This window comes from Rhinichthys klamathensis, unplaced genomic scaffold (assembly GCF_029890125.1).
Source record: "Rhinichthys klamathensis goyatoka isolate OS25496 unplaced genomic scaffold, OSU_Roscu_1.1 h1tg000021l_1, whole genome shotgun sequence".
Lineage (NCBI taxonomy): Eukaryota > Metazoa > Chordata > Actinopteri > Cypriniformes > Leuciscidae > Rhinichthys > Rhinichthys klamathensis.
The window spans coordinates 2,869,027-2,891,886 of record NW_026606572.1 but is presented as its reverse complement, the minus strand read 5'-3'; the positions used below and the strand labels follow the sequence as shown (position 1 = coordinate 2,891,886).

Below are 22,860 nucleotides of genomic sequence, written 5' to 3'. Positions count from 1 at the left end.
AATGGTACACAGATTAAGGGGGGCTCACAAGCAGCACTATTTTATTTATTTATTCTTCTTTCCTCTTAAATGCAACTGAGCCAAAGCGATTTCTGCCAGGAAGATGTGGCCCTTCCAGTGCTTTTGCTCTCCGTGTGGGCTGTTAAGGTTAATTTCTGCAATCTGCATGCACATTTTCATCCGGCCCTCCTGGGGCAAAGTGTTCCTTTCAAACTTTCACAATTATTTCTGATATATTATAACACAGAGGGAAAGTGGATTGATTTAGGGAGGTGGGAAGCTGGAATCATTTGATGCCTGCAATATGACCCGTAAGTCGGTGATGTTATTTGGAGCTCTGGCATTATTCTTTCTGCAATTTAACTTATTACAATCGGGTGTTCAAATTGCCAAGCACCTGTTATGGAATTACAGTTTGTGCATTATTCAGAAGACGAAAATAATAGCCCTGCGCAGTTGGTTAAAATGAATACTGCTTGGTTTTTATTTCTGACTCTTGAACTGTCATTTTTGCAGTATAATTCCTGCTATTTTCTTTCTCTGGAGCTTTTTGTGAACTTACTGTCACTCATCACCATTTATACCACTGAATGTTTTGGTGTACAAAGTTCTGCAGTATACATTATCTCTAACTTTATGGGAATATGACATTCCTGCTGAAAAGGCTGACTTAGCTACTCACCGTAATATACCTATTTTGTTTGATTTGAAACACCATGACTGCCTTGGTCAACCAGTTTCTGGACCAGCATGGGCATTACAGTATATGATATGCATTAACAGCAGAATAAATTGTGCTTTATGCTTCATTGGACATTTTTATAATGGGTGATTCTTCAATTACGGGCAGTTTGAACAACTTGAAAAAATGATGCTTCCTCAAACTATATTTCATTTATCACATGTCCTTGAGTAAAAATCTACCTTCAAGTAAAATTTGGTGTTATGTGTGATGATGTGGATTTTTATGATGTATTCATGCTAATGACTTTTATTGAAAAAGTTTCAGATTTGCAAACACAAGTTAAATGGCAGTCAATTAGCTTTGAAATTATAAACATTAAAATAAATCATTTGTTTTTAGTAAACACAAATTAAATATTGGTATTTAAAAAGTCCAAAATAAGCACAATCAGATAATTTTTTACATTTCAACTATTAAAAACTGAAAAAAGCTAAGACCAAATGTTTCAAGTTATTATAAAACTACCTTTTTTTCTTCAGAAAAGTTTCCTTAATTGTAGAATCAGCCATGTACTTAGTGGGTTTTTAAAAAAAAAAGAAATTAATACTTTTATTTAGCGAGGATGCATTAAATTGATCAAAAGTTGGCAGTAAAGACAACTTTCTATTCATCAAAGAATCCATCAAATTACCCTAAAATAATATATGTATTGCGGTTTCCACAAAAAAATATTGATAATAATATGAAATGTTTCTTGAACACCAAATCACTATGTTAGAATGATTTCTGAAGGATCATGTGACTGAAGACTTGAGGAAAATGTATTAAAATAGACTTTTTTCCCCCACAATATTTGTGATCAAATGAATGCAGCCTTAGTGAGCAAAACAGACATAAAAAAAAATCTTACTGACCCCAAAATTTTGAATGGTATGTGCTCAATGTATTTAATGTAGGTAGTCTGTCTGTGTCTCTTGATATTTCTCTGCATTGCAGGAGCCTGTAGAAATGCTAATGCACTCATTTCAAGGGGTCAATAAATCTCTTCAATATTTTGGATCCTTGATGTCAGTGTCAAGGATAGACCAAATACCTCTTTTTCAAAACCGCATTTCATAGTGCAGTAGAGACTTCAGTGTAGATGAATGGAAGTTTCCGGTTCTGTCTACAGTTTAAATTGCGCTCAGGGGTCCTCCACCTCGTGCACGCAAGAGTTATCTTCAAACTCATTGAAGTCTGGGTCACGTGGTCGCCTACAGTGTTTTGCAATAGCAATTTGATTGCCAAGAACATGCCTACAGTCCCTCCTCGCCAGCCTCTTTGCTTTGATGACTCAAGAAGCCTGGTGCTAAAGGTTGGAGGCGGAGGGCTGGAGACACGCTTTAGGGAATATCTTCCATAATGCCTCATTGGATCAAGAACATCACCCATATCACATTCTTAGCCTCTTGACATGGGAAAATACATAGATAACAAATCTGCCCCTGGGTTGTTATTGCTTAACTGCATGTTTGAAAGTGAATGACAGAGTTCAATAAGGGAATAATGATGCCTCGTATTGACCGCTGAATTCTTCACACATTCAGTGGTTTAAATTAGTTTTTGTTTTTTTTTATTTTTTTTCTCAGGAAATTGATCCTTTGTGGTGGCACATAAGAAGGATGTAATATGCCTGTTTGTTGTGGATGTTTTTTAGGGTTTAATTGTGTAATGGAAAGTTTTGTGTAATCCTAGAGAAGTGAATGGAAGGATTAATGTCTCTCTTTCATGCATGAAATGAGAGTTTTCCTCTCACTAACCTCAGCCAGACAGGCCAGCTCTCTTTCGCTTCTGTCTTTTGATAGCTCACTGGCATCCAATAAATGAAATGGCCTTTGGTTCATTCTGTCAAATTCTGTTTCCTGTTCAAATCTTTTTCTTCCTCCAGGTGAAAGGAAACAAATTCTGCCCATCTGATCAAGAAGTCATTAGTAAAATCAGTGGCAACACACAAAGCAAATATTTCCTTTGGTTAATTTGTTTGAAGATCGAAGAGCAGATCATTTGTATAGAGAAACTGATGGCATTATCACTACAATGTGATGTGCAGCCGTTGCTTTGACAGACTTGATTGTGAGGGTTTGGAGCGTCATGAAAGTATTAGTGTTCAGAACTTGGTTGTGTTCATCATAATGAAATCTAAATTGCCCCCTCTATTTTCATGTTTCCCATTTCTGTGATTGAGCACAAAAAGGCTGATGAATCCCAACTGTTGATCTCTTATTTGGAGATAAAAACCACTTAGTCTTCATCAAAGTTGCATTAAAAAGATGAAAGCAGTGAATATGCGAACATTTATAATAGGGACCTCACAATAATCAGGATTTACTCGTGTAACGCTGAGTTATGGGACTATTTCATTGAATGGCTTATTCCACCTCTATGCACCAAAACACATTGAATTTCTGTCTTGTAAAGGTACCTTGGGTTTGTGGTTGACTAATATAGAGTCTTTTATAAGTGTTACATTTTTCTGCAATTTCTGTATTTATTTGATCTTTTTTTATTAACATTATTTATGGATACAGTACCGTAAGAAATTGGAGTTGGTAAGATCTTTTTAAGTTTTTGAAAGAAGTCTCTTATGCACACCAAGGCTGCATTTATTTAATCAAAACAGTAAAAAAGTGAAATACTGTGTATAATTAAATTGACTGTTTTATATTATATTTTTAAAATATATTTTTATAACTATTAGTATAGCTTCATTTTAGCAGCAATTACTCTTCAGTGTCACATGATCCTTCTATCTATCTACCTATCTATCTTTGTCTATTTGTGTATCTATCTATCTATCTATCTATCTATCTATCTATCTATCTATCTATCTATCTATCTATCTATCTATCTATCTATCTATCTATCTATCTATCTGTCTGTCTGTCTGTCTGTCTGTCTATCTATAACTTACTATATATTTTGTAATATTGAATGTTCACAATGGCCAGTATAATACTTTTTTTTTTGTATTCAGTAAAGAAATGGGCAAATGTGCCCGTTTTGAAACAACAACAATAACCTCCCTTGATATCTGTCAACACCAAGTAACGATGGTGACATTACAAGTCGTCTTATGTTCCACTGAACAGGGCAGCTTGTTCCTGAGGAGCTCTGTGAAGATGAGTCGCCCCCTAAAGAGGTGTCCTGTGTGATGGCGTGTTCAGGTGACTGTGTGGTTAGCTCATGGTCTGATTGGTCCTCCTGCTCCCACAGCTGCTCCAGTAAAAACTCAGAAGGCAGACAAAGCCGCACACGGACCGTATTGGGCTTACCAGGAGAAGGTCAGTTGACTTTCACCTTTCACAGAAATTAGATGATAATGTTTATTACAAATGTCTGAAAAATGTATTTTCAATTTAAGAAAATTGAAGGCATTCAAATGAATGGTGCATGTGACATGGTGTGGTGCCTCGGGCCTGCATGTGTCTTTTCCTAACCTCTTTCATCCCCACTGTGTTCCAGTCTTACTGCACATTCCTATCTATTATAATATTTTTTTATATAAAATTTAAATAAACCGATAATTTAATGCCGTAATATTGATTTGACAAGGGAAGTAATTTACTCCTAATATCACTCTGAGGGTGACATGACACCATTAATCAGTTTGTTTTTGTGAGTGGAGGAGCAATTTTGCATTCGGTATATTTGTTTCAGAGGAGCAGTGATAAAAATGTGTTCACAGGGTCTCATTTTTCTGTCTGCCTACTTACAGCTGTGGGCTTTTCCAATCACACACAGTCCTTCTGGAATGACAAAAAGAGCTGTGTAATTAAGACTTAAATATAGCTTAGTCTAGAGACTACTCCCGCCCCCTCTACAGCCACACACACACACACACACACACATGCATACATACATACGTCGTACATCCTGAGTAACAGCATTATGCATGCTCTTACATACACTTATCTTCATGCATCTGGAAAATGGAAATAAAGCCCCAACCTCTACACACCATCCACAGAGTGTCATTAATCAGACAAGCCCTTATGAGTGTAACGTAGACCAGCTGAATATTAATAATGAGTCCCTGTGTTATGGAGAAAGGCTGAATGTCAATACAATGTCATTAGCTTCAAGGGCAGATGGAGTAGGTATTACTTTTGATTATAAAAAGTGCAGAAGTCATTTTTGATCCCACAAAAAATGTGTCAAAGGTGTTCCTGCATCACACGTGGATTCAAATTCAGCACTTTGCTTCAGGTTTAGTATGTTTTCAAGTATTGTAAAATGATGGAAGAAGTTTCCAGATGCATCAATATCAAATATTTGGCTGATACGGCTAAGCTGATATTTATTTTGGTTTCATGGTTGATAGCAGATGTATGGAAGAGTCTATTCTAATTTCCTCTAATATTACAATATTGTATTTCAACTATATTTCAATGAACAGAAATGTTGTTGATAGTTTTATTTAATGCTAACAACACTGGTAAACACTGTGACATTAGCTCTTTCAGCATTGAGGAGCCCAACAGCAACGTCGACTCAACCAATGGTGTGAGTTTGAGGCAACCAAACGTTGTTTGTCTCATTTAGTCATTGAGACATTATTTAAAAAAAAGAAAAAATTGATGCTGGTGGTTTAGAAATACATTAGAAATTACACCATGAACATTTTTTTTTTATTATTATTATTCTTTTTCTTCTATTCATACATCTACATCTCTTCACATGTCCCAGTAGATTTCGGCTTCATGCCTCTTGTGCTCATGTAGCTCGTTAACATTTTATGGAGCATTAAAGCAAACTTAAGAGAGGGTTTTCCATCTGTAATGCAGTTAATGATCTTTTTCATTTCAGCTAAGGCATGTCCAGCTGCTACTGCTCTGGAGGAGTGGAGAACTTGTAACGCTCATCCATGCATCTCGTTCTACTGGGAAGCGTCGCCATGGGGACCATGCATTGAAGACTCCTCCATGAATCTAAATGGCACCGGCTACTGGAACGGAACGGCCACCTGTGCTGTCGGGGTGCAGATTCGTAAAGTGGTCTGCATGAAAATGGGCGTCGGGCCGGTTATTCCCAAAAGGTGCCTTATTTTTATGTATGAAATTTATAATGTGTGGATTTGTGCATTTCCACACACCACGCTGAAAGTGTTTGCAGTGGCCTTTTGTGGAGGTTAGATTATTAAAGCACATAGATTTTCCACAACTGCTCATAGCATGAGGTTTAAATGGTATATTTGACTACTCTTTGGTGATCACTGCTTTTTAATATTAAATACCATAGAGCACTTACTTTACCTGTCAGATGCAGGCAATAACGCTTTGTTCAGACATGCAGCAAAATGCTATCCTTTTGTGATTTGAAATCTGTTTAAAGTAAGATTTTGGAAATGCATTTAATTTGGTAGTGTCAGATCAAATTACACTTAGCACTCATCATTCGAGACACGGCATGGCTGTAATATCCAGCCCGTTCTCACGCTCGTCTAAATCCAACGCACATGGCATCGTTTAGCGTGAATATGAGACGCAGATCCCAAGGCGTCATAACCGTACCCTACCCCAGACCTAAACCTACCCATAACAGTGCGTGTTATATTGACGCTAAAGGATGCCATGTGCGTAAGATTTCGACGAAATGTCATATGGCGTCACCTATATGACGCCAAAGGATGAGAATGCGTTGTAATATCATACACAAAGTGCAGTAGTCGTGGCACATCTGCATACATTCTCTCATTTACTCTCACATGCCATTCACTATGTTTGAATAATCAAACAAGGGAACTGTTTTGAACACAGCATATGTATGAATGGGTAAAATGTAGTAGTGCTCATGGCTACTACTCTGTTATGTCTTTTGGCATTGTTGTTACTATGGCAAACAATATATATATATACCATATATTGACTGCACTATCTGAACAAATGTATCCAATCTTTACTAGGATTTATGTGCTGTGTGAGCAACCACCAACATAAGTATATAGCCTTATCAAATGCATTCAAATACCTCATCAAATATGTGCCGACATTCAATTCAGAATGTTTTTGGAGGGTTTCAGTTTTATAATGTTCCTAAATCTGGCCAGTTTCCTTTATGGGATCATCCATTTTTATAGCTTTATCTATAAAACATTGTCAGCATTTTCTCTCCTAGATGTATATTTTTTAAATACAAGTACATAATATAAGGACATCCGCATTTGGTGAATAATGAACTTCCCAGAGAGAAATATTTCCCCTGCTAGCTTTTGTAAATATATGTACATTTAGTTTGATCAGAGCGTAAATTGAAGCAGATATTATTAGACACTTCTGCTCTGGAATGTGTCTTTGCTACACAATCACACAGTCCTGAAATCCAGATTTAATATTCAAATATCACGTTTACACTGCATAAATGAGACATATATGTATAGTACTGAAAGCTGTTCTCATGAGATGTTCGCATTTCCCTGACCTTTCCACAAGGGAAGATCGCTTGGTTTACATTTGCTGAAGCCGTATCTTATACATCGAGTCTGTCAATATTCTCATTCTTGTGCTGTGCGTGGCTCTGAGTGCAGGCTGGACTTTTTCCTCTCTGTTTTCTCTATGAGAGGTTCATGTTGCCCCAGGTCTTTCCTTGATAAATGTTTCCTGTGGGAGTGGTGTAATGGCGCTTTGGGTAAGATAAAATGTTCTGTTGCATTGCATGGAGAAGATATTGTGTTGTGCATCAGGAAAAGGGGCTCATAAATAATGCAGTCGTTTATCCATTTCTTTCTGTTATATTAATGACACCAACGTAAAGTGAGTTTATGGGCTGGCGTATTTCACTGGCCTGGTTATAGGTTTCGGCTTTACCTCAGTTTTGGAAGGGGGGGCTGTCTGGAAACATGCTGGATTTTCCCTTTTTAGTGAAAATATCTAATATATCTATATTTAAAACAAGATGCATTTACATGAGAAGCAAAATTGCATACAATTTTAAGAGTAGCTTTGTGCCTACATCGACAACCTTCTAAGACAGCTTTAAATTCACCATTGAATTGATAAATGGTCATTTTGAAACACTATCCACAGGCAGCAACCTCACACAGGAGAGTCGTAATTGCATAAAACTCACAATTGATGATATATATATAGTGGTCAAAAATGATGTCTATAGAAGTGATATTTGTTTTTAATGACCCAACGGGTTCGATTAAACCATCAACATTTTAGGAATATATATATATATACATTTTTTATTTTTTTTTATATGAGGGATGAACAAAACACTAAACTTTTTTAAGGTATTTATCTGACGCAATTATTTGGCAAAAAAGGCAAACTACAGCTACAGGTTTTATTTTACTTTGCAAAAAAAATGCATTCAAAAAGCTCACAAGAAAAAGCATACATTGACTACATCATAAGCAGTTATTAATACACACTGTAAACTATTATATGATCGATAAATTATGAGAACATTATTACATTGCTTTAATACGTTAATCAATTCTCATGTTTAAGTCAGTTTTATGTTATTTAAGATTTAATGACTTAAACATCCAAATTGATTGTACCTAAAAATGGATGGCAGCAACTTTTGTTGGTTCTCTCTTGTTTTTGCATGTTTTCATAATTTTGGAAAATGACAGCCTGGCCAAAAATGATGTCCACAGTATTGTGCATGTTTCATTGCATTATCAAAAATAAAACTCCAAGCACAACAATGCAATATGCTTACACAATTTTTAACAATTTTTTTTATAATATTTAAATAAAGGTTGAATATCTCAATTTTCCTAGGTCAGAGATCACTTTTGGCCACTACTGTGTATATTTTGTTCAAGCATTACTCTAACAACACCTAAATCTTTAAAAGTATTTTTTAGGCTTATATTCTGAAAACATATTTTTTATTATTATTATTATTTTTATTTTTTTGCAGCGTTAACCCTGCTCTGAGTTCACTGTGGGAGACCATTTGCGAGACCTTGAAAGGTATAACGTGTGTTAAGGAGAAAACGGTGTCATATACAATTGTGTTTACCAATGAATAATCTAAGCTTATTTACAGTCGGGAGAGAACAAATCACAGTCTGGTTTATAGTGGTCTGTTGACACACACACACGCTCTCACTCACAGATATACTGAAGCATAAATCACAGATGGGTGTACTGTATATGGCATGGATGTGTTTGATGGTGTGGGTAAATTTATGTTTGTGTCACACACACATCATATGCCTTGTGCCTTGCCACATGTGCTGGAGGGTGCCAGAACAGAACATCAGTTATATAGAACATGTCATCAGTTGAGAGCGGCTGATATTTCGTGGTGTGTGTTCAGATAACTCCACTTTATTTAAAACAGCAGGGCTGAGCTATTTAAACATCCTGATATATGAAATGACCCAACGGGGAGATGTTTGTTTATATTTCTGCTGCTAGACCTGTTCTTTATTAATGCTCATATGCTTGCATAAAGAGGAAAATAAACCATGTTCCATATAGGTACAATGCAACTTGTCTGTCAACATTAAATGTGATCTGATCTCAGCAATTTTAAAAGTACAGTTTTGTGGAGCAGGATGATATATTATGTTTGTTTGTTGGACCAATGAAATGTGGGTGATGCAAGTTCAAGCTTGATTTCCAAGCTATTTCCCCCTCATTCCAAATCATTTCCTGTCTTCTCTCTCCACTGCCGCTCCCCACACTCTCTCCACTGCCACATCATTTCCTGCCTTCTCTCTCTCTCCACTGTCATTCAAATAAATGGATTAAATTTAATCCACGACCTTGGGTGAATTATTGATTTTCTAAAACTGGCAAAAGCAATATGATTAAACGGTGTTTATAAAAAATATTGTATTAATTATTAGATAATTGTAATGAACAAATATGTCATTAAGTAATTTGCCTAGAGATAGCATAATAAACTATTTGAATCAGAATTTACAGTGGAAATGAGTAATTTCTGCACTTCTGCACTAACTTACTGCTTTTCTAAAACTGCGACAACAGCAATATGATATAACAGTGTTTAAACAATATTTATTATTAATAATAATCGTAATAAACAATTCTTCAAAATGACTAATTAATTTGCAGTGTAATTTCTGCACCATTAGCCTCACCAACTAAAAAAAAAGCATTGGTTCATTTCTGTGTTGGGATGACACAAACAGAGATATATCTTGTAAAACACTATTCAGTCAAAGTGTTTACTCTTTTCAGGGAAATCTACCATAATTATGAATTCAACAAGTGTGTTTCATATTGCTTTTGTCCTGTGAATTAATGTGTTTTTTTTATTATTTTTTTTATGACAGCTTTAAGCATGCCCCATCCAATTAAATTTTAAAGGGTTATTTCACACAAAAATGATTCTGTCATTATTTACTCACCCTCATGTCGTTTCAAACCCGTTAGACTTTTGTTCATCTTCGCTACACAAAAATATGTTTAATGAAATATGAGATTTCTGTCCTCCATTGGCAGTTTCTGTTCCACTTTGACACTTAAAATAATTAATAAAGATATTGTAAAACTAATTTATATGAATTGAGCGGTTTAGTCAATTTTTCTGATGGGACACGATCGCTTTATATGATGAACATAAGTTCCGTCCTTTGGATGAGACGTTAAACTGAGGTCCTGTGTAACGAATCAGAAGGCTGAGGCAGATCCATATGCAACAACTTTTAATAACTCAAAGACAGAGAGTGAGAAACACAGGAATTCTTGAATAAGGATGCGTTGACTGCGGCCAGAAACCAGGCTTGAAGAAGTAGCTAGGCAGACGGCGTGAGTTCGGTTAACAGGGACAGGCGTAAGGGTCTGGGCAGGCGGCTAGAATCAGTATCCAGGTCAGGCTGTGGGTCGAGAGGCAGGCTGCAGACAATCAGATAAGGTTAGTTTAGCGAGGATCAGAAATACGAGAAATCTTGATACACGGACGGCTCGGACATGCACACGTAGAGAGGCAATACTTCGCACAGAACGCTCAGTTAAAGGGTTAGTTCACGCAAAAATGAAAATTCTGTCAGTAATTACTCACCCTCAACTCACCCTCAGATCGAAACTGGCCGGCCCAAAAGTTATGAAAGAGATCGTTAAAATAGTCCAAGTGACTACAGTGGCTCAATCTTAAGTTTATCAAGCGACGAGAATACTTTTTGTGCGCAAAAACGAACAAAAATAACGACTTTATTCAACTATTCATTTCCTTCCCTGTGGGCCTTGAGATTTCACGTAGTGGAACTGCGCAAAGCTTCTAGGTTGTACGTCACGCATCACACACATGACCAGCGTCGGCCAATAGTGAGCCTACGTGTGACATACAACACAGAAGCTTTGCGCTGTTACACTACGTGAAATCTCGAGGCCCACAGGGAAGGAAATGAATAGTTGAATAAAGTCGTTATTTTTGTTTGTTTTTTGCGCACAAAAAGTATTCTCGTCGCTTGATAAACTTAAGATTGAGCCACTGTAGTCACTCGGACTATTTTAACGATGTCTTTCATAACTTTTGGGGCGGCCAGTTTCGATCCCTTAAGAAGCCTATGGAGGAGTGATCCAGCTCTCAGATTTAATCAAAAATATCTTAATTTGTGTTCCGAAGATGAACGTAAGTCTTACGGGGTTGGAACAACATGAGGGTGAGTAATTACTGACATAATTTTCATTTTTGGGTGAACTAACCCTTTAACGAGGCAGATAAAGGCTGACCAATGATTAATAATACAGAACAGGTGATGGGAGTCACAGCGCAAATGAGTATGCAACACACTAGAACTCGGGAGAGGGGGCTCGTGGTTGAGAGATGGTGGACTCAGGGAGACTGGACGCCGTAACATCCTGACTCTCTGTGGTCATTAAAAATCCCAGGATGTCCTTCAGAAAAAGAGTAGGGGTATAACCCAGGCATCCTGGCCAAATTTGACCATTGGCCTCTGTCCATCATTGCCTCCTAATCATCCCCAAATACTGATTGGCTTCATCACTGTCTCCTCTCCACCAGTAAACTGGTGTGTGGTGGGTGTTTTGGCTCAATATGGCTGCCGTCGCATCATCCAGGTGGATGCTGCACATTGGTGGTGGTTGAGAAGATTCCCCCTTCTATGTAAAGCGCTTTGAGTACCCAGAAAAGCGCTATATAAATGTAACGAATTATACATATTTTTATTATGAACAGATTGCTTGACCTGTTTGACGTGCAAGAACAAACCTCATTGGTTCTTGCTGAAGCTCAAAGGTGCTGCGTAACACATGAGAATGAACCTCATTGGTTTTTGCACATCAAGAAAACATGCTTGAGCTTCTGTTTACCATATCTCATGTGTGCATTGATGAATGTCTATATGTGGATAAAACCTTAAATTAAATCTGTTCATCATATAAATCAATCGTTTCTCTTCAGAAAATGTGACTAAACCTCTCAATTCATATGTATTATTTTTTCGATTTCTTGAACTTGTATTATTTTTTCGATTTCTTGAACTTTTTGAATCTTCAAAGTGTTAGTTGTGTAGCTGTCAATGGAGGGACAGAAAGCTCTCAGATTGCATCAAAAAGATTTTGACCAAAGTCAACCTGTTGTCTTCAGTGATGTCTCCTCTTTCTACTGATTTCTTGTACTTATCCTCCACCCACTCTTTTGTTCCTCTCCTAAAGCTGTGTAGCATCAATGCCTTTGGGTGATTGCCCTCTGTAATGACATTCTGCTTCACAGAGCACAAAAGTGAGAGAGAGAAACATATGATTCATGGCTCTGTTCTTTCTTGTCCCCTACTTTGATGTGTCCTGTTTGCTGGTCTCCAAAGCCTTTATTTGGTAGAGGCCTGCTGAGTCCCACCGCCTCTCTTTAGAGCTGCTGCATGCTGGGAAATGAAATCTAGAATCCAGCTTACAGGGATGGACATTCTCCATGGAGCAACATGCTCTCAAAGAAAAGCATACACATACTTGCACTCACAAGGGCACACATGTCCAGCAGGACGTACACCCTAGTACATAAGTAAGGGATCATGTGCAGTCAACCAGTCATTATCGCAAAATAATGGGTCTTGTTTTGACCAGAAGGTGTTTGTTTTGTGAAAACGATCATCTGGCTTTACATTATCCCTTATATATATTCACCAGGGTGGATGTAATTTTCCATCCTATCACACGGCATTTTACCAAATAGATCATTGTGCATGAAATATTGATTTAAGTTGAATTTCTTTCAATGTTTTATTAGTAACCGATACCGGAGAGTGCTAGGAGAGCCATGAAACTGGTACATTGTTATGGGAAAAAAGTAGTACACCAGATGGAAAGTAAATGTCAGCATATACTTAACTTCAACTGTCTTCAGTGGAATAAGTATGTTCATATTTTTTGTTGAATAAAAAATTCAAAGTTTCATTTTTATTTGTTAAATTGTGTTACACATCAATACTAAACCATATTGACTGAATTAATACACTACTGTTCAAAAGTTTGGATTCAGTAAAATTTTAAATTTAGCAAGGATGCATTAAATTGGTCAAAAATTATAGTAAATTCATTTATAATGTTTCTAAAGATTTAAAAAAAATAATAATTATGCTGATCTTTTGAACTTTGTATTCATCAAATAATTCTGAAAAAGTGTATCATGCTTGCACAACTTTTTTTTCAACATTCATATTGATGATAAGTGTTACTTAAGCACCAGATCAGCATATTATAATGATTTCTGAAGGATCATGTGACCCTGAAGACTGGAGTAATGGCTTTCCATCACAGGAATAAATTGCTTTTTAATATATATATATATATATATATATATATATATATATATATATATTTTAAATGTGAATAATATTTCATAGCATTACTGTTTTCACTGTAATTTTGATCAAATAAATGCAGCCTTAAGAGACTTCTTTCAAAAACAACAACAACAACAAAACAAAAACACCACAGGGTACAATGGTAGTGTACATCCATACATGTTGGTGTTGGGGATAAAAATCATGGTGTGTACTTATTTTTTTACATGTTGGAAATTGTTTGCCAAATATACAATTTATTATGTATAATCAATATCCCAAAAATAAGTGACCATGGAGCTCTGTGATCGACCAAACAGAATAAAGTATTTTAGAGCACAGAATAATAAACTCTCTTTCCATTAGATTGCACGGTACAGTATAGCGAGCTGTGTGGGGAATCTCTCTTTATCTCTCTCTTAAGAAATATAAAGGCTCACGTAGCGTCTCGCTTGCCATCACTCATACTGAAATAACTCACCTTTACCGTATACTCACTCAGATACAATCAGTTGCAGCCTCTGCTGGTAAGATGCAATAAATATTACATCAACTTCCCCTACAGTCTGGTTGTGATCTTCTGTTACACAGATAGTGTCATTGGAACTGTGTTGTATATGTACATGATAATGTCTGGGTTTGTGGGGTACAGTAAATCAACCTGCACATAGGACCAGCACAGATGATATCTGCACCCAAGGTAAAAGGTCAAGGACAGATCAACTGCAGTGTGAATTAAGACAGCTTATCACTGATCTTGAAAAAAAAATGTTCCTCCTTTCTCTTCTCCATGTGTCTGTGTCATAGGTGTCCAGAATCTGCCCGACCGGACACCATTCAACCCTGTTCACTGCCCTGTAGGAAAGATTGCATTGTGACTCCTTTCAGTGAATGGACAGCCTGCCCTACCACATGCCTGCCAGGTATTGATACAATCTCCTACCACAACCTTTAGCTGTGACATTTCAGTGGGACCTCACATACAGGGATAGTTCACCTGAAAATAAAAATGTATTTCCAAAACTGTTTGCTTTTATTTTTTCCTGTGGAACACATACAAAGACCGTTTTAATCTTCATAGTGATCATGTACACTGTAAGATTTACTGTTACAATTTAATATAACTGTTTTTTTTTTTTTTTAATCTATTTTAAGATGTTATTTATTCCTGTGTTGGCAAAGCTGAATTTTCAGCATCATTACTCGAGTCTTCAGTGTCACATGATCTTTCAGAAATCATTACAATATGCTAATTTGCTGCTGAAGAAACATTTCTTATTATTATTATCAATGTTGAAAACATAAAAAAATTGTCGAAACCATGATACATATGAAAGAACAGCATTTAGTTAAAAATAGAAATTCAAATAAAGACATTATAAATATCTTTACTGTCTCTTTTGATACGTTTAATGCATCCTTGCTGAATTAAAGTATGAATTTATATATATATATATATATATATATATATATACACTCACCTAAAGGATTATTAGGAACACCTGTTCAATTTCTCATTAATGCAATTATCTAATCAACCAATCACATGGCAGTTGCTTCAATGCATTTAGGGGTGTGGTCCTGGTCAAGACAATCTCCTGAACTCCAAACTGAATGTCAGAATGGGAAAGAAAGGTGATTTAAGCAATTTTGAGCGTGGCATGGTTGTTGGTGCCAGACGGGCCGGTCTGAGTATTTCACAATCTGCTCAGTTACTGGGATTTTCACGCACAACCATTTCTAGGGTTTACAAAGAATGGTGTGAAAAGGGAAAAACATCCAGTATGTGGCAGTCCTGTGGGCGAAAATGCCTTGTTGATGCTAGAGGTCAGAGGAGAATGGGCCGACTGATTCAAGCTGATAGAAGAGCAACTGAAATAAGCAACTTGACTGAAATAACCACTCATTACAACCGAGGTATGCAGCAAAGCATTTGTGAAGCCACAACACGCACAACCTTGAGGCGGATGGGCTACAACAGCAGAAGACCCCACCGGGTACCACTCATCTCCACTACAAATAGGAAAAAGAGGCTACAATTTGCAAGAGCTCACCAAAATTGGACACTTGAAGACTGGAAAAATGTTGCCTGGTCTGATGAGTCTCGATTTCTGTTGAGACATTCAGATGGTAGAGTCAGAATTTGGCGTAAACAGAATGAGAACATGGATCCATCATGCCTTGTTACCACTGTGCAGGCTGGTGGTGGTGGTGTAATGGTGTGGGGGATGTTTTCTTGGCACACTTTAGGCCCCTTAGTGCCAATTGGGCATCGTTTAAATGCCACGGCCTACCTGAGCATTGTTTCTGACCATGTCCATCCCTTTATGGCCACCATGTACCCATCCTCTGATGGCTACTTCCAGTAGGATAATGCACCATGTCACAAAGCTCGAATCATTTCAAATTGGTTTCTTGAACATGACAATGAGTTCACTGTACTAAAATGGCCCCCACAGTCACCAGATCTCAACCCAATAGAGCATCTTTGGGATGTGGTGGAACGGGAGCTTCGTGCCCTGGATGTGCATCCCACAAATCTCCATCAACTGCAAGATGGTATCCTTTCAATATGGGCCAACATTTCTAAAGAATGCTTTCAGCACCTTGTTGAATCAATGCCACGTAGAATTAAGGCAGTTCTGAAGGCGAAAGGGGGTCAAACACAGTATTAGTATGGTGTTCCTAATAATCCTTTAGATGAGTGTACATACACGCTGTGCATGTAAACCTCACTCCCCTGATCTCAAGAGGCACGCTAACAACTGATGCTAGAGACTGCGGTCTTTAGCGTCCTTGTTAGCCAGCTCACCTCCCATGGTGGAGACCCCGGTTCGAATCCCTCTCGGAGCGGGTCAAATAGGACCGGTTACACCAGTCGCCAGTTGATCAAGTCATCATGTTACTGCAGCCACAGTTAGAAGTGTCCTGAGATGCTCAATTGGGATTACAACATGTGCATTGGCTGGACTAACCTGAAATAAATCCTTTTTTTTATGTTATTTGAGCATAAGAAACAACATTTATGGGACCGTTCATGTCAGATTTAATTGCTGATTATAAATGTTATTTAACATCTCAATCAGATTTCAGCATTTCCCCATTCTCTCTTATCTAATAATTTCTTTCTTTTCCTACGAGAAAAGTCATTATGTTTACAGAGTTGGTTATTAGAATCTAAAATTCATTACCTCCATGAGGACAGTATGTTGATAATGAAAACAAGATTTCACACCAACCTACTGGGACGTGATGTCATACACTGCTGTAAAAGCAGTGAAAGCCGGACCACATACCATGTGCCATTCTCAGAGGGGCTTTTCTTACCAGCAGAAAAGTTTTATTACATTTAAATGAGACTATTAATTGACAATTACTTCCACTAAAGAAACCAGTAAACATGCGTTTATGATGATTGAATCAAATGGTAACATTTGAAGAAAGGTTTTAAATAACTGATATCCCCTGTGTAAATAGTGTGCTTTACCCTGTTGGGTCTTCTGTTAATGAGATCACCCTCTTAATTGTGCTATTATCAGTCTTTTAGTAATTAGCAATGCGTAATGAGCCTTACATCGTCTGTTAAATGAAGTCGCTACATCAGCTTAGGATCCATACAGTGAACTCCACCAGAGAATCATATCATTACCTCTTATCTAAAGAGCTATTTGAATTGTTCCTGCTGCGGTAATCGCTGTCAGAATACTAATAAAGTGAAAGATGAGTGAAAGTAATGTTTTCTTTCTGTGTGAACTGTGCAGTGAACAGCACCATGCCCTCACAGTCACGATACAGGATCATCATCCAGCGGGCGGCCAATGGGGGTCAAGAGTGTCCAGATACTTTATATGAGGAGAGAGAATGTGAGGCTCTTCTGGTTTGTCCTACTTACAGGTGAATAAACTGCAGTCACACTAGTGGTTTACCAATTTATCAGCTAGACTCATACAATGCCAGCCTGTTTTATTTCACTTTTGTGGAGTCAAAAAAACTTTTTCTTTTCAAATCCACACAGCTGTTCAGAATCACATGCATGAAATACATAAATATATTATACGCTGTTTTGTAAACACAATACTTTCCACAAAATACACAAGTCACACATTGTAGCTGTAATTTACTGCGCAAGTAAAGGCCAAGCTATTTGCAAGTTTCTCCAGCTCATGAATAAATGTGAATGCGATTGAGCAGTTGTAATAACTTCTGAAATTGTTATTCTGCAAGGTTTATTCACAAATAGAAGTAGGTTGATTTGTTAATGCAATCATAGCTATATCAGACAGCATTTTGTTTCTATAAACTCACCCATAAAAAAACATGTTTTACACAAACATTTCAGAAGGGATAATCTGTATGACCCTTTCATGCTTTTACACCATGCAAATAAACATCAGCTAATGCTTCTGAATGCCTGAAAAAAGCACCTGTCATAAGACAAGGCCACAAGGTTTCTTGAATAATAATGATGCTCCACTCACATACACTATGTTTGAGGTCAGGGGGGAAAAAATCTGAAAGAAATTAATAATTTGATATGGCAAGGATACATTCAATGTAGGCAAAATAGACTTTCTATTCATCACAGGTTTCACAAAAAATATTAATCAGAACAACTTTTCAATGTTGATAATTATAAAAATATTTCTTGAGCATCAATTCAACATATTAGACTAATTTCTGAAGGATCATGTGACACTGAAGACTGGAGTAATGATGCTGAAAATACAGCTTTACCATCACAGGAATAAATTACATTTTACAAAATATTCAAACAGAAAAAAGACATTTAAAATTGTATTTCACAATATTACTGTTTTTACTGTATTTGTGATCAAATAAATGTAGCTTAGGTGAGCAAAGAGACTTTACATTTAAAAAATATTACAGACTACAAACTTTTAAATGTTAGCGTATTTAAGAATTTGAATGCTCCACTCCATCACATCCAGTAATGTTCACTCATCATTCATGTTGAGAATGAAAATAGTTCAGAAGATTCTAAATGAAAAGTATTTATTTGTAATAAAAATTAAATCATCTCATGAGAGGCGTAGTGTTGTATTCAAGACCATCAGAGACCAAGTCAAAACCAAGACAAAACCAAAACTTTGAGGGGTTGATACCAAGACAAAACCAAGGCAGGGTGAGACTGAGTCAAGACCAAGAGACTTCTTAAATTAATCTAAAAGATCCCCATATACTGCCTGAGAAATGTAATTTAATCAATAACTACAATTTGAATAATAATAAAACACTACCAGTCAAATTAAATCAATAACAACAAAATTCATCTTTCCACTGCTGAGTTGGCAGTGGCACAGGAGTTGCGTCTGAATTGGTACAATCTACATAAATAATGTTGAGATTAATGTTTTAAAAATAAAATCAATTGAGTGAATTATATCTTATGTTATATAAGCTCTCATACAAGTAGTTTTTTTGCAATCATAAATTAATTTTGTGCCCATTTGTATTAATTTTGGTGACATTTTTGACAATCGTTAATTTCTGACCCGGCACAACAGTAACAATAAAAAAAAATTTTTTGTTTGTTTGTTAAAAAAAAAAAAAAAAAAAAAACAGAAATAAGTTATTGATTGCATTTGAAGCAGCAAGATTTACATCCAATCACATTAATGATGTTAACAAATAAATCAGATAATGCACTGGCAATTTGCTGATATCCCAAATTTGGTGATATCCTCGAAGTCTGAGAACGAGACAAGACCATGTCCTTCAAAAATGGTCTCGGGACTACAACACTAGTATATCTTATAATATTTCAGTAAAGTTGATAGTTGAGAACTTGCATGCAATATTTGCACTTGTGAATGTATTACTTCAAATTAACCAATGACCACTCTGGGCCCGGTTCCCCGATAACGCTCACTCTTAGTTTGACTTGTACTGCGCTGCGCTGATTTCTAAAGACTGCTGCACAGTGGCGGCGAGTAGCGTCTCGAGCTCAAACAACGCTAAGAGAGAGCTTACGAATGGTCCAGACCAACCTTACGAAAGTGTGACTTACAGAAGATATACTTAGCGAATGAACATGTCGGGAATCGTGCCATAAAGTTTAGAGAGAGGTTAAGGAATAGGTTAAGAACTACTTAGCGATAAGAACGTTTTGAGGAACCAGGCCCAAATCTGTAGATGTCAGCATTGGCATCTGCCATTGAAATCCCTTGTAATTAAAACTATTGACAAGAAACTGTTTAGTGTGCTGAAACAAAGTCATTCATTTAATGCATCACATCATTACCACTGGTTTATAGGATTTATTTAACGGTCACCATTTTTTCTCATTTGCAAGGCTAGATGAAACAAATTGTTCTGTAAAAGCCTCCGGAATACAAAGGCAATTAATTACATGTATCATAAAAGACTGTGACAGCATCATGCTGGTTAATACTGATTTAAGTATTGTAAGTGTAAGGCTTCTATTGATATGCATTGTGTTTACACTGGAATGTCTGCTTACATGTGTACATATTTGTGTTATTTCCAGGTTATTTCGGATATTTATGCTATCTGTTATTACCTAAATAATACCTAGTATATTTATAGTACATGCATAGCCTGTCTTAGACTAAAAATGAATGTCATGGTAACAACTCATGGGACTTTTTCCCAACATCAAACCATCACTACAAATCTTCATCTCTTTTTCAGATGGAAGACACACAGATGGCATCCATGTACTCTGGTCCCAGATTCTGTCCAGCAGGGAATGAAGGGAGCGAGTGAATCGTGTGGTAAAGGATTAGAGATGAGAGGTAAGAGAAGTTTGTTTCATGTAAAAGAGTCAATTCTCATGGTATGCTACTATAGCCACCTGTTGTTGCTCTGCCTTTGAGCTATATGCATCGCTGTGCACATATATGAATGTGTTCATTGCTTTGAGCTCTGCTTTGTTCATTGGCGCTGTACAGTGTGTGAAGTGTTGATGCAGCATGCTGCAACTCCCGGTGTGATTATGACAGAATGGAAGTGAAAGCTGTCAAACATCACACACAATGTAAGCGGAACAGTCTGACTTTGGGGCACAGATGCATTAAAAAAAACATTCCCAAACTTTTTGATTTACAGAGCTGTTTTGTGCTTGTGATGTTGGTAATATAAACATATTCTGTGTAGAAATATAAACATATTCTGACTTTTTTTTGGCAAATGTGCAAATTATTCCAGATATTGATATTATTCTGAGTATACAGTTTCTGAGGAAGTATTATAGGATGAATGTGTGAATTTTTTCAGAAATATTGAAACCTATTCAAATAATACTTTATTTTAATCCTATATATATATATATATATATATATAGCTCTCAAAGCATTAATTCATTAGTCGTTGATGAAAATAAGTACATTCAATATAATGCTACACATGTCATTAGTTCCATGTCCTTTCACAAAAGTAATGACACTTTGATTTTTTTTAGGAAAATATGTTTTACTATTTTAATTTACATTTTAAGCAATATTTGAGAATGATGTATTTCTAGTTATTATAAAGTGTTATCATAAAAGACTATGATAACTCAAAATGGGAAGCCTATCAAAATAATTTGACTAATAAATGGATTTTTCAAATATCTTCAGTAACATTCAAACATATGTTCTATGGAAACCTTGAATTTGTTGAGATCAAATTAAAATAAATGATTGTATCCAGAAGTTATTACTTTTAGACACAATGTAGTGTGACATTTTACTGACCTTCCCCAGTTTATCAGAATATCATATTGGTACAATGGAAGAAAGCTGACATTTTTGTGCCGAGTCAAAGGTCAGTATATTCCAGCTATTGAGTGCATTCATTAAAATTAATGAGGCCATTCATTAAAAATCACAAGTCTGTGTAAATGTTATCCTGCAATGGAAGATTCAAATAGGCACTAGTACGTAGCCGCTATAGTATGCGTGCCCCCGCAGCAAGGTTAGGATACGGATTACATGAAGATGGACTGCAGAGAGCACTTGCCTGTGTGCAGATTCAATTTCATGGTTTATTTAAACCAGCACTTGACAGTGTTGACCTCCCCTTGGATCTCACTGCATGAGGGCATGAATTACAGTAAACAATAAATCTTGGCTAATTTACGAATGTTTACCAATTCGTTCCTGCTTTTTATTCCACAAGAACTAACAGTGAGTACCGCCATCACAACAGCAATAAGCTCTTGTTGTTTTACCTTAGTCTAGTGATTAAAAATTACGCAGGTTGTTTATGTACACGGATGATTTATTGTTGTATTTTAGGCAAGCATCCCCGGCTGATGTAATTTGATTATTCTCAGCCTACTCAGGTGGAGTGGTGGCTTGAGACAGGCGCACAGACGCTCTCCGCCACACAGATGCAAATGAGCCAGTCGCAGAGTTCCTGCTGCGTTTGAGAACACTTGCTCTATCAGCATCCTCCACAATAAATAACAGGGCTAGAAGGCAATGCAGTAAATTACACTAAATGTACCAGAAAGACAGACACCTCTGCAAAACTAACGCGAACCTCAAACATATTGTGCTTCCTCAGACAGATTTGCTGCGAAAGAGTGACCAGAAGTCATTCATTTTCAGTGAGAGTTAGAGATGTGAGAAGATATGAGTGACTGCGTCTGTTGGTGATCATGTGAGCGCCACTGTCTGCACTCTCATTGGTAGTCTGGCCTGATCTCAGTGTTCATTCGTTTTTGTTTTTTATTTACTTGTACATATTTGGGCATGTGGGCATTGTACATTGAGTATCGTTGTACTGACTGCATCTATAGCTTAAATATATTTACATACTGCAACCCTCTACGCACACCTTGACAATAGAATCGCCATTGGCTAGTACATTTGTTTGGTTACTCGCCAGACTGATATGCTATTTTGATATTCTATTCTATTTCTATATGAGCAATATCACACGAGTGGCCATAGACCGAGGTAATCACAGAGTGCTGATATACAGCCATATTGCACGGCTACGAGTGTTATATTACGTTTATACAACAGTTCGACGGCACACTTGAGTAAATAAATAAACAACAACTGAATGTCTTTAAAAAACCCTCTTTTGTGCAGAACTACTTCCTTCCGTGGTATGGAAGACTCTCTCTCACTCTCTCTCTTTGCGTGTGTGTGTGAGAAACGCGACGGCGAGGTGGGCCTTCACACTAGAGTTTACGGTATATCAAATATAGGTACGCTGCGCATCCATTGAGGTGAATTGAAATACTAGTACATATTGTAAGACTGGAAAACTGGAAACTGGGTGAAGAGATAGACCACTGGTCTATGAGACAAAGGACCTTGCTTGCAAATTAACATGTGAACAATTCTCTCTCTCACACACACACACACACACACACACAGCTTCCCCCCACTCTTGCAGATCACCTGAAACTCACATAAGAGTATATGTA

The 22,860-nt window shown here is 36.8% G+C and overlaps 1 protein-coding gene across 2 annotated transcripts in view; it reads left to right on the top strand.

Moving 5' to 3' along the window:
* Positions 1-22,860, top strand: part of thsd7ba (thrombospondin, type I, domain containing 7Ba) — a 281,426-nt gene that overhangs the window by 178,511 nt on the left and 80,055 nt on the right. For both annotated transcript variants that reach the window (XM_056241724.1, XM_056241715.1), the window contains exons 9-13: positions 3,814-4,005; positions 5,531-5,759; positions 14,262-14,377; positions 17,216-17,348; positions 20,127-20,230. In XM_056241724.1, coding sequence (XP_056097699.1) covers positions 3,814-4,005; positions 5,531-5,759; positions 14,262-14,377; positions 17,216-17,348; positions 20,127-20,230 — 774 coding nt within the window. The remainder of the gene's footprint in view (positions 1-3,813; positions 4,006-5,530; positions 5,760-14,261; positions 14,378-17,215; positions 17,349-20,126; positions 20,231-22,860) is intronic.